General features: G+C 37.4%; 1 protein-coding gene across 1 annotated transcript in view; it reads left to right on the forward strand.

Annotated features, from left to right (window-relative positions):
- ALDH1L2 (aldehyde dehydrogenase 1 family member L2) overlaps positions 1 to 13,403 on the forward strand; it is a 29,274-nt gene that overhangs the window by 14,295 nt on the left and 1,576 nt on the right. Inside the window, 16 exon segments of the mRNA XM_064420461.1 lie at positions 238 to 372; positions 765 to 890; positions 2,283 to 2,374; positions 3,214 to 3,361; positions 3,648 to 3,767; positions 4,816 to 4,943; positions 7,411 to 7,561; positions 8,294 to 8,364; positions 8,469 to 8,574; positions 8,938 to 9,025; positions 9,442 to 9,535; positions 9,741 to 9,837; positions 10,405 to 10,503; positions 11,331 to 11,496; positions 12,043 to 12,148; positions 13,112 to 13,311. Of these exon segments, the coding sequence (XP_064276531.1) occupies positions 238 to 372; positions 765 to 890; positions 2,283 to 2,374; positions 3,214 to 3,361; positions 3,648 to 3,767; positions 4,816 to 4,943; positions 7,411 to 7,561; positions 8,294 to 8,364; positions 8,469 to 8,574; positions 8,938 to 9,025; positions 9,442 to 9,535; positions 9,741 to 9,837; positions 10,405 to 10,503; positions 11,331 to 11,496; positions 12,043 to 12,148; positions 13,112 to 13,311 (1,927 nt within the window).

Raw genomic sequence — 13,403 nt, forward strand, 5'->3', positions numbered from 1 at the left:
GCACTGGTTGCAGCATGCACATTGTTACAGCTCAGCTGCTTTGCAGGTTTGGGCAATTTGCAGAGTTTTACATGTTCTGAGTTGTAAAGATCTAGAAATGTTGTAACATGTTTTCCATGTGTAGGTAATTATATTTTGTTTCTATTATGTTAAAGCTTCAAAACAGTATAGTAAAATTGTTAAAATTTTACAGCACACTTTAGAACATGCGTGCTTTTTAATTACCTTTCTTTTTAGGTGGTTACTTTTTATGGATCATCATTACTTGATGCTTCAGTGCCTGCTGGACAAGAGCTGACCATAAAAGGTGCTTCAAGACCAGGACTTGTGACAAAGAATGGTCTAGTAGTTTTTGGAAATGATGGGAAGATGGTAAGTGCTCAGTCTGGCAAACATAAGCGTGGATGGAATAGTTTTGGCAAGAAGGGCGAGTAATGTGGAACTGTCAAGCTAGATAAATCCAGGTGCTAATGACTGACAGCTGATTCACTTGGAGTTTATCAATCCTCTACCATCCTATAGAGAAGATGTTCTGCTTTTCACTCAATCCATTGTCATTTCCTATATGGAATAAAATCTGTTCTTACTAGGAGAGGATTTAAAAGACAGGTACCAGTGGCCTGTGCTAAATTGCCTGCATCATATCAGCTTTCCTGTGAGCCATTTATTTCACTATTTCAATTACCCTATTAATGCATAAAACTCTTCACCCAAGGATGTGCTACCTCCCAAACAATTTAAAATCATATCCTTTCATTTTTCAGGTACTAGTGAGAAATCTGCAGTTTGAGGATGGCAAAATGATCCCTGCATCTAAATACTTCTCTGCTGATGAAACAACTGCCCTGGAACTTACAGAAGAGGAGAAAAAGTTTGCAGAAGATATCAGAGTAATTCACTGAACTGCTTCAGTGGGATATTATTCAGCCAAAAGCATTAAATACTTAATTTTGGCAAGGCATATATTTTGTTTAGTCATGCAAGTAATTTTTTTATAAAATGTACTCAAAGTATATGGGGGTGAAGGTTTAGTTATTGATATTAATTCAGGTGGGGATTCACTGGTGTATTTGTCTCACTTTACAAAGTTTCCTTTCAGATACAGGTGATATAAAAACAGTGAGTGCAGATAATGGTAAATATCTACGAGTGATGAAGGTGGGGTGAGGAAAAACAAGCTGACCTTCACCTCGTAGAAGTGAGGTTTTCAACATTGGCAGACTCGGACAGTTCTTGAATCCTTTTTTCACTGTGGTGTTCATCTCTAGGATATGCTCAGAGTGGGCCTGTTGGACAAGCTCCAGGGAGTCTCAAAACAGCCTTCTGAAAGCAAAAGGCAGCAGTTTTCTCACTGTACTTGTGTGCACTTCTTCTGCCACAACCACACACAGGGGGCTGGCTGCCAGAGGGATGGGAACAGCTGGAGCAGAAAACTCCCTTAGCCAGAGAGGAACTTTTCTGCCCTCTCCTGAAATCCATCCCTTTGTAGTGTCAGGGACTTAGCTGAAAGCCACATTTATCAATAAAGTTTTGTGCCAGAGCAAATGAATCATAGATGTCTTCCCTTGTGCTGACTCTGCTGAAGAGTTATTAACTTTTGGCACAGGTCAGGCAGCTTCGTGTACTAATATTTTAAGCTGCTGATTCAAGATTACCTTGAACCTGCTTGCAGCAACCTAAATACTGCCTGGAGCTATTGAATGACTGACAAAATTATGAAAAGAAGTATAACACTTTTTTTGATGACACTGCCTGCTAACTGTGAAACTCAGTTATAATTAATTGAAATATTACAATACCAGTTATTGAGCTGTTTATTTCTCCATCTCATGCATGCAGCTTAAACTACTTCTCAGCCTTGGCCAGGTGCCTGAAATATCATCAATCCATTCATAAAGTGCCCCAGGCTGTCCTTGCCTATACTGATGACACATTCTGTAATGCAATGGGAACTTAATAAATTATTTGGAGGATTAAAAAAATCTTTTAAAGATGGGCCTGAAAAGTTTTAGCATTACACCATTCAGGTTTCTTGCTTGGTTAGGTAAAATTACCATGGACAAAATACTATATTTTTATCATCTAATTATACTGAAAAATTTCTTGTCTGACATCAAGTTTCTAGACTATTTTAGACGCTCTTAAAATAACTTCATGTTTTAGAAACCTTTGAAATAATATATGTTGTCGGCACAAATACTATAGAAAATACAGTTTGATAAATACCTTTTGCTATTAGAGGATTATTCACTCCTGCTTCTGTTATTGTTCTGTATTATTAGGCTATTTGGAAGGGAATTTTAAGCAATGTTGCTGTGATTGAGGATTCCACAGACTTCTTCAAATCTGGAGCATCCTCTATGCATGTTGTCAGGTAGGAATACTCAAAATAAGAAAATTGTAAAGCCAAAGTTAATTAAAAAAATGTTGTCATGGTGCGTTTAAATCAGTGGTGTTAAAAAAATAACCTCTGCATGTTTTCCAATACTCTTAATATTCTCTTTCTTACCTTGGAAACATGTACAATTCTTCTCCCAAAGTTATGAGATCCCGCTCAATCTACTGAAGGAGCTGCAATCCCGCTCTTTCTACTGAAGGAGAATTCCCCTTAACTTCAGGAATGTCATGCCCACAGGAGCATGGTGATGCTCAAAACTGTCTGTGTGCAGCCACAGGTATCTCCAGACCAGGGGACTGACTGGGAACCTGAGCAAAGACCTCCCCAGAGGGAAAGAGAAGCCTTTCACAGAAAGAATTGAGCCCATGCTTAAAGATGCACTGAGTTTGCCATGGCTTGGGTCATCTCGTTTGCCTTCTTTTTGCAGCACAGACCATAATATAAAACCAACATTTTAAAACAAACTGATTATTGTGCTGTTTGCCCGCCAAGCTCAATGTCCTGTGTATTTTGGTTGGAGTAGTCCCAAATACTGTTTTCCAATAGCATATCAATATATTCTAGTAACTGATTTTCTAAAGTTTTCCTGAGAGTATTCTGGAAGTGACATTTTCATTTTCATAGCATCCACAATTAAACCAACAGATTTCAGGAAATTGCATCACTTCTGTGCCCTTATCAGAGAAACACACACACATATTCACATGCACACAAACTGAGGCCCAATTTTGATCCCTTTTGCCCTTCTAATGATTCAGTTATCTGGAGAATTATTTCATTTTTAATTAAACTTACTCCTTCTTCAAAATCTTTAGAATGCTAGAAGAGATCAAACAGAAACATCGTGGACTGCAGCTACAGAATGAAGATGTGTATATGGCCACTAAGTTTGCAGACTTTATTCAGATGGCTGTCAGAAAACTCAGAGGAGAAGACAAAGAAGAAGAGTTAGTCATTGATTATGTAAGGCCTTTAATTTTGCATTGTTGCTTAGTCTTTCCTGGGGTTTAGGGGAGGGCAGACAATGCATTTTATTAGACTGCTTGATGCAGTAGGAAAGCAAGAAACTACTTGGTTATACAAAATTCTATATATTTGTATCTGGTTTCCATTACATTTTACTTTTAACAGCCATATATGTAGGCTAAAATGTGTCTGGATATTGGCTGCAGATATCAAAATCTTGTTAAGCTACATCAAAATATTAGTTATTATAATTTTAAAATAATTTTGTTTTTATTTCACCCAGGTTTCAAAAAATATGAACAACATGACTGTGAATATGCCATACCAATGTTTCATAAATGGGAAATTTGTAGATGCTGATGATGGAAAAACATATGACACTATAAATCCAGCAGATGGATCAGTAAGTAATTTCTAAATATGACTGATACCAGTTTATTTCATTGGTTTTGCTTGTTAAAAAATCTGAAACATCACCTGGATCTTGCTAATTTTAAAATGTTAATTTTAAAATATACTAAATTAAACAACTTCTAGAAATAATTTCAAGTTTCAATTTACTTCACATTTTGCGTATTTTACAATTTTTTCCATTTGAGTCAAGCTGCAAAGCAAAAATAACCTACTTCTACTTCAATTATTACATCACTTTTCACACCCAGCTGAACATTTTACCTTAATTTCATTCTTGTTTAGCTTTGCAAGCAGAAATTGCCTGAGTCCCTTTAAATTCCCAGTAAGAAAAATAACTTTTCAATAGGAAAATACATACTGTTGCACTTTAGTCCTGAACTACCCCATATTGGTTGAGCAAATCATAACTGTGAATTGTAAATAAGAGAGGTGATTCTTATGTCCATGTAGTTGCCGTTTAATTCTGGAGTACATGAAGTCTCCTAAAATCAATGACAAAAATTTCATTATCATCAGAAGTCAGACTCTGATACTTTTCCTGAAATTCATTATAGAATAGAAGTCAAAACCATTCTGTGTTAGGATTTACAATGTGTGTATTTAGAACACGATCATCATAAAATACTGTGTGTTCTGGTGGTTTATGATGACAGAAGCTCCATTCCTTAGAAATGGAACACATGGGAGTTGTTTTAGCATGTTGAGATATTCGATTGTGATACCACACATAAAGACTTCCAGCTTTTGTACTACCACATTGGTTTTATATATGGAAAAAGAGGGTGAGATCCTGTGGGACAGTGCATGTTACTTTGGAGAAAAAGAAAGATTAAGGAATCTGTCTCCCTGCAGTGTCCTCCAAATTCTGTCGCCTCAATTGTGTCTAAACTTTTTGCAGCCTGGCTCACCCAGGACAGCTGCCACAGATGAGGACATTAAGTATTTGCTTGTACCCAGTCTAGAAGTTTGGGAGGAAGGAGTAGCACTCTGTGTCCCACTGTTTCTTTTTGAGCTAACACAATGCTACCTTTGCACAGGTAATAGCCAGTGTATCTTCTGCTTCACTGGCTGATGTTGACAAAGCAGTGGCAGCAGCAAAGGAGGCTTTTGAAAATGGTGAATGGGGGAGGATGAATGCAAGGGAAAGAGGGCGACTCATGTACAGGTATGTACAAAACAGCTTGCATTTGTTTCATTTCCTCAGATCTTGTTTTGTTTCTCTGAAGAATTGTTGTATACATTTTCTGAAGGTGATGGATATTCATAATCCCACTGTCAGAGGATCCAGACTAGCCGTCTTTTCACCCCCTGATTGATTTCAGTGTACCAGCCTCAGCTCTTAGCCTGCCAACCTTTCTTGTGTCAGAAAAGAATCTTGTGGACCCTCAGTGCTGCCAACCTTTCATTATTATTTAGGAATGGAAGCAAAGAATTTGAGCAAAATATATTTTAAATACTTGATGTCTTCATTTAATCTATATGAGTTTCATTGCAAAGGTGGAGAATTCCCTTGTAAACCCTCATCCTTCCATATAAGTGAGGCTAAGCTTTAAAAACCGTCTACCTGAGTGAGGTAGGCAGAGATTTGACCTTGCTAAGCCTGCCTGCATGTGCACTCCTTATAGTAAATATGCACCTACATTGCCACAAATTTTGAAGTAGACTGTAATTGATGCTAGATTTTGCCAGGATCATATGCCAGCATCTGGCTAAAGACCCACTGTAGGACATGTGTCTGTAGAGGAAGAATTGTCCTGTGCAGGAATTTTCTAGGCTTCCAACATTTACCTGAGACACTTTTATCTCTTTTTTGTATCTGTCTCACTGTGTCTAGTTAATGCCTGGTCCTTTTTTTTGGCTGTGTTGCCATTGGTTCAGAAGATAAGCAGAGGTTTTGTTGAATTAATGCTATTTTAATGGGGAGCTTTGATTCTTGAAGGGGTAGAGGTGATCTTAGAAAGATGGCAATGCTGACTAGATAGTGTGAGTATAACACAGGAGGCAGCTAATAAAACCCAGAGTATTATAGATTCTCCGTATGCAGTAAGATGTTTCTCCCAAGCACAGGGAGAACACTGTCTTGAAAACTTCAGGTGACTAGAAGCATCAGAGCGTCCCTATAAAGAAATCCTCTTTTTTGGGCTATATGAAAAGCTTTCATTGCTTTTTCAGGTCTAAACATGCAAATGAATGAGCAGACATGAGTCAAGAAGCTACTTTTTCAGGTTGCTTCTCCTAAAAAAAATGCCACATGTTTTACAAGACATGGCAGGAATCTTAGCAAAAAAGAATGAAAGCAAAGCAAAAAATTCTTCTTGTCTTTTAAAGTATGTGACCAGGCCATGGAAAAAGGCCTGCAGGACTCTTACACAGTTAGTAGTCATCACAAGAGAAAATGAGCAAGTCAGAACTGAACATTAAATACATCTGGTCACTTATGTTTTTCACAAGCGTGCACATATTCAAGGCATGCATAAACTTGTGTTTAGTTTGTATCAGGAATGTAGAGTGCTTGAGAGACCAACTTAACTCTGACCTAAAGAAAAAAATTTAAGGTGTGAAAACTCCTGCTCTGTTTTGGACTTGGAAGATTTGCAAGAATAGCTGTATTAGGTATATGGAAAATACAGTTCCCCTACACTGGGCTGGTTATCCCTGGATTAAAAGCTTTGCTTAGGGAACTCGTTCTCTAGGATAAAACACCAGAGTGTTTGTGTTGCAAACCATTCCCTGTGGATAAAAGCTCTCTCTGGACCACCTTAATTGAAATAAGGCCCTTTCTTCTCTGGCCTCTGTTCAAAATGGGGATTTTGGGTGCTGAACCGAAGAGAATATGTGTGCCATTAAAGCTCCTAGCTCTGCTGCTTTGTCTTAAGGAGTCATTAATAGAAAATATTAAGCACACTTTAAATGGAGCCTTCTCCTTTGTCCCTGACATGCCCAAATCCATTCTCTTACACAACATTGCCAATGCCCTGACCTGTAGCTGGGTCTCCAAGATACACTTAAAACAGGTATTAAAGAGAATTTTCCCACATCTATGCAAATGCTTTAAATGGCCAGAATTTACATAATGGAAAAATTTCACAAGTTCCATACCCAGTTTTGAATACTCTTTACAGGATGAAAAATGCACTTTTCTTAAGCGCTTAAAATCACATGGAAGCATTGATTATATATCTGAGTACCAAATCAGAAAGGGAAGCTGAAGAAAAACATCAATGCATGTGAGACAATGTGAAGGACTGAATGTGAAAATTCATTGATGAAAAACAGACCTGAACAGGGGACCACTAAACTAATAGTAGTGCCTCATAAGTACAGATATCAACCTGTGCAGATGTATTTTTGAGATACTGATAGTTACTATCAATTTAGTAATACTTACTACAGTCCTACTTACACTTAAGTGAGTTTGCACAGTTCATGGCTTCATTCAGTCTCTACTACAGCCAATGTGAAGACATTTGCAGAGTAATGGGCAATTGTTCAATCCTTTGCTGATATTAAGGAGCAGCGCCTCCACCTCCAAATTTAGTGGGAATGCTATTTTGATTATGCTTCTTTTCCACACCTAATATAATTTTAGATGTAATTTCCTTTAATGTGGATTTTTAACATTTTTATTAAAGACTTGCAGACCTGATGGAAGAACATCAAGAGGAGTTAGCGACAATAGAGTCTGTTGACTCAGGAGCTGTCTACACTTTAGCTCTGAAGACTCATATTGGAATGTCTGTGCAAACATTCAGATACTTTGCTGGATGGTGTGACAAAATTCAGGCAAGTGAATATGTAAAGGAAATTATCAATGGCAGTGCTTCTCTACACTTCTTTTTTGCTATTATTCTTCTGAAACAGTGCCAAAAAGTAGTAAAAGGAAAAAGTTACTGAGGAATCAAAAACTAAAGCAAAATTAGAATTTTACCTAGAATGGGTCTCCCTGTCAGTACAAAAGGAAAGTCCACCTCCAGCTGGAGAATATGGATTAGAATGTGGCTCTAAATAGTGAAGAAATCAGCTGAGGTGTCACAGTGGATATATTTACTTGGTCATCTCTTGGTTCATGGGGCAGAATGTCACTGTGCTCATTATGCAGGTAAGTGCAGAGACTTGCACTTTGCTGCAGTTAGACCAAGGCTGGTGAGTTTGCTTGATGGTGGAACGTGTGGCATATGTTCAAGAGCATTTCTTCCAGCATCTTTAAGACCAACCAAGAATGTCATCCAGCTTTTTTTTTTTTTTTTGTTCATCACACCCTTGCTTTATGTTCTCTCATGCTTTTTTTTTTTAATCTGTGCTGTTATTTCACCCAGCTGACAAATCAGGACTTGATTACAATATCCACAGTAGGAAATCATACAGTAGAAGCATCTGTGCCCCTTCCCCTGATGCAAAAATGCTTGTGGTTTTGAAGCCTATTCTGTAGCTTTCTGAAACATACTTACATGGCAGATATATTTGTAATAAAAACTATAAATCAGTATGAAGATTTGTCCCTCCTCTGTCTTTTAGGGTGCTACAATTCCAATTAACCAGGCCCGGCCAAACCATAATCTAACATTCACCAAGAAAGAGCCAATCGGGTGAGTATCACTTTTTCTTCTTAGTGACAGATTTGACATGCAGAAAAGCCATTGAAAAGCTGCCATCAAATGTGTAATCTTTCCCTGTTTTTCCATGCCTGAAGTGTCTGTGCAATTATTATCCCCTGGAATTACCCACTGATGATGCTTGCATGGAAGAGCGCAGCGTGCTTGGCTGCAGGCAATACCCTTGTACTCAAACCAGCTCAGGTAAGAGCAAAAAGAAATGTACAGACGGCCCAGATGCCCCTGTTCAGGCAGAATGATTTAGGCAATATAGCAGATTTCACCCATAGGTTGATCTGTCATATGTTGACTGTGTCATATATTTGAAAGTGCATTTGTAATAATACAAACTGCCATGGCAACACATAGTATTGATTGACTCCAATTCTGCTCTGGTGGTAATCTCATTTTCAAGAATTAATTATTTTCCGCAAGAAGCTATCACTTCTAATTTGCGAATACTGTAAGAAGGTGAATATTGTATCAAAACTAAGATGTATTGAATGTAAAAGGTATCATAAGGCATTTGATTAAAACAGGAGACCTAATCTAAATGTTTCTACTTAGGTCACACCTCTGACTTCCTTGAAGTTTGCAGAACTCTCAGCTAAAGCTGGATTTCCTAAGGGCGTTATAAATATTCTGCCTGGTTCAGGTAAAACTTGAACTCATCATTTTTCTGCTAAAACTCATCATTTTCATGCTAAAACTGGTGAAGTTCTTCACCTTTTTGAAGGTCTGTTCACAGGCTTGCCTCTTTTCATGCAGTGATTTCACATGTTTCCAGAAGAGAATTGGAAAAATCTGCTTTAGTTAGTGGTAGGAGCTGTCAGCCTACACCCTTTACAAGTTCACACAATTGACACAAACACTCTGGAAAAGAATGTATTACAGAGAAACTTGTTCACTTAATTGTGAAGCTTATTTGTAGTCAAAGGAATAAAGCTGAAAATGTAAATAGGGATGTGATACTGTATTTGATTTGTGGTGTAAGCTCCTTCTGTGTTACAGTGCTGCTGCTGGAATAGTAAAAAATGTCCATCCAGTTACACTGCTTTCCTACTCTGATAGGTGGCCTAGTGGGACAGCACCTCTCTGAACATCCAGATGTTCGCAAAGTTGGATTCACTGGTTCAACTCCAACTGGTAAACAGATCATGAAGAGGTACTCTCAGCAAAAGAATCACAAATAAACCCTGCTTAGTCTGGTTCTGAAGTATCTTACTAGATATATTGTGCATGTAGCAGTAATGAAAAAGCATAAATATATATAGTTGTTTACCACTGTGTAGAATTGATTAAGTCACTACTGGACAGCAGAGGTTTGTATGACTATTTTGGGTTTATATGACTATTATTATTTTTTACAGTGCAGCTGCTAACCTGAAGAAAGTTTCTCTGGAACTTGGTGGGAAATCACCATTGATCATATTCAGTGACTGTGAACTTGACAGAGCTGTAAAAATGGTAATGCTACTTTGAAGTAAAATTTATTCAAAGCCTTTGTGGTACATCCTCACAGCACTGCAATATTATTCTTGATTTGCAAAAAAACCCAAACCAAACCAAACCCCCAAAAACAAACAAACAAACAAACAAACAAACCAACAAACCAACAAAACCCCCCCCAGGGATTCTTTGCATGAAAAACCTTGAGATCTGTTAGAATACACTCAGATATTTCTTTATGCCAGCACAATTTAACTATTCATGCTGCCCCAAAAAGGCAGTACTACAAGAAATATACATTAGAAATTACAACAAAACAAATAATTGAGTCCCCTATTGCCATATAGTTTTTAGTTAATCAATCAATCAATCAATCAATCAATCATTCATCAATTATCAATCATAATTCACCTTCCCTACCACCTATATTGTGTTCAAAGTCCATAAATAAGATGTTGCAGTGGTGATATCCTTTAACATAAAGCATTAAACTTCTGGGGTCACAAACACTGCATGCAACCTAAGGGAACAGAATGGAGACTGAACAAAATGCATATAAATATTTATTGTTTTTTTCCTGATTAGGGTATGGGAGCAGTGTATTTCAACAAAGGAGAAAACTGCATTGCAGCTGGCAGGCTGTTTGTGGAAGAATCAATTCATGATGAGTTTGTTAGAAAAGTGGTAAGATATTCAACAACTAAAGTTCAAGCATATGTTTTACTGTGGCAGAAGGATCCACTAGTTTTATAGACATTTGTGTTTCTTATTTTCAATTGTCTAATTTCTCATTATTGCTTGTAATAGACAGTGCTGCTTCTCAGGAACCTCTTACATGGTTAAAAGGAAGCATTAAAGGGAGATATTTGTATCAGTAATGCCGATAAATGGCAGTTAAATAGATACTGTACCTTCAGTGATAGTTCATATTTAACTAGGAAAATAAGATTACAAATAATTACTGAACTCAGGTCAATGTGATTGAAGAAGGCTTCTGTAAAGTCAAAAAAAGGAATATTGGAAGCACAGCTAGACTAATACAAAGATCGCTATTAAAGATGCAATAGTCGCCATGCTGTGCCACTGGAGAATTCATTTATTTTGCTTAAGAACAGGAAATCACTGTCATAAGTCATATACCACAGGTAAAAGTTAACATTTTACATGCCTATCTTAATAGCAGAAGAGAATACACACATGAACAAAGCATCAAAAACTTTCAGAAGTAAGTAGAGATTATGAAACAAAAGACAAAGCCTAATTTTAAAAAAGGGAGAAGCACTGTATCTAAGAATCAAGTATTTTCTTAGATTCAATTTTCATAGCATGAAAAAATGCAGCATTCCAAATTTCTGGGCACTTTAACAATATTTCTGTGTTATGTAACTTCATTTAATTGGGTAACCCATAGGTTGAAGAAATAAAAAAGATGAAAATTGGTGATCCAAATTTCTGGGCACTTTAACAATATTTCTGTGTTATGTAACTTCATTTAATTGGGTAACCCATAGGTTGAAGAAATAAAAAAGATGAAAATTGGTGATCCACTTGACAGATCTACAGATCATGGTCCGCAAAATCACAAGGCACATTTGGAAAAGCTGCTGCAATACTGTGAAACTGGAGTAAAAGAAGGAGCCACTCTAGTGTATGGAGGAAAACAAGTACATAGACCAGGTAAAAGGCTTTCCAGAGATATTTAGAACTTTTGCATTTTATGCAAAAGCTGTCACCATTGTCTCAGCTATTCTGTGGAGTTGCAGTTATCATGGGAACAGTACCAGGTAAGCCCATGATACCACAGAGCTTTCAAATCTCATATTATGAGAAGCTGTGCAAATTAAGTATGAGATCTTTATTTGGACCTTAAAATCTATCTTCTTGTTGGGCAGCAAGAAAAACAGTGGCCTCTGTGACTTGCTGTAAATTTGTCTTCAGAGTATAGGGTCTTCCCGCGAGGAGTCACCTGGGCTGTGGCATGCAGACCTCCCAGCCTGGCAGGAAGCAGCACACGTTGTCACTGATGTACAGGCTGTTCTTTTACCCTTTTGTCTGCCATTTCTCTTGAAGTGCATGCATTTCCAGTCATACTTCATTCATATGTTTTCTGTTTCAAGCTGCAAGTTATTTATGACCTCAAAGCTTGGGACGGAAATGGCCTGGACAACAGCAAACCCTTAAGCACTTTTACCATGCTTGAACGCTGCTCTATCCTCTCTTCAGGTTTCTTCATGGAACCCACTGTATTCACAGATGTTGAAGACCACATGTATATCGCCCAGGAAGAATCCTTTGGTCCTGTGATGGTCATCTCTAAATTTAAAAATGGGTATGTTCTCGTCCGGTTACTGTACCATTTTCACCCAAAGTCAGGAAGTGACAGCATACACAGTATTTTGTTAAATCTTGTTAGACCAACCTGAATACCTAGTACTTAGTGAAATGTTTTAGTGAAGTTTGTGTGGTAATTGCAACAGCTTGATCAAATTACAAAATGTGTATTTTTCCCAGGGGAATTACTTATTTTTCCTGTTACAGAAGACTGCAGTGTTGTGTAACACTGGCATATTACTGTTGCAAATGAAAACTCCTCTGTAGATTTTGTAAACTGTCATTTATAATATCTCTCATTCTGGATCATAAGAATTAATTAACATACAGATGAGATTAAAACTCTACATAGAAATTTCGCATAAATATTTCCATCAGGTTTCATCTTCTGCAGTTTGATAATAAAGAACCAGCCATTAGGATAACCCTTCACATCCATAAATTCTGTAGTCTTAAGGGACTGCACTGAATTTTTTAAAGTTTTAAACTACTATTGATTTTTGAAGATGTATGGAGATGAGATGCAGATAGAAAATAGCACTCTGGAAATAGTCTGAAAAGTTGTGTCTTGATAGCAGTTTAAATTCCAGCTTTTATTCTGCATTAACTTGTAAAGCTGGACGAAATTTTAGCAAACGGATTCATCATCTGCTTTACAGGCATTTTTGTATTGCTCTAATTTCCAAGTTGTACTGTAGCACCATTTCCTGTGGCATTTCTCAGTGTAGATCTTAACCTTTGAAAAGTGAAGTTACGAGCTTCACAAGCTTGAAGCAAGGGTGTGAATTGCCATGGATCTCTCAGATTGACACACAGATTTGTCCTTCATAAGTCATCTTTACAAAAGCTCACTGGAGAAGGAAGGCCATGTGAAAAGTTGCTTCAATGACACCGAAGGTAGAAGGTTGCTAACACTTGTTTATTTTACCTAGTTGCAATTAAATAATTTCTTTCCCCTCAGGGATGTTGATGGAGTATTGCGACGGGCAAATGCCACAGAATATGGCTTAGCTTCAGGAGTTTTCACAAAAGACATAAACAAAGCTCTCTACATCAGTGAAAAGCTAGAAGCTGGGACAGTTTTTATTAACACTTACAACAAAACTGATGTGGCAGCGCCATTTGGAGGATTTAAGCTGTCTGGCTTTGGGAAAGATTTAGGTAAGTTGTTTCCTTCCCTCATTTATTGTCTCAGAGTCCTAATCAATCAAAGAATTACAATCCTTAACCCAATTCCTCTCCCTCCCTAAATA

Source organism: Passer domesticus, chromosome 5 (assembly GCF_036417665.1).
Source record: "Passer domesticus isolate bPasDom1 chromosome 5, bPasDom1.hap1, whole genome shotgun sequence".
Classification (NCBI taxonomy): domain Eukaryota; kingdom Metazoa; phylum Chordata; class Aves; order Passeriformes; family Passeridae; genus Passer; species Passer domesticus.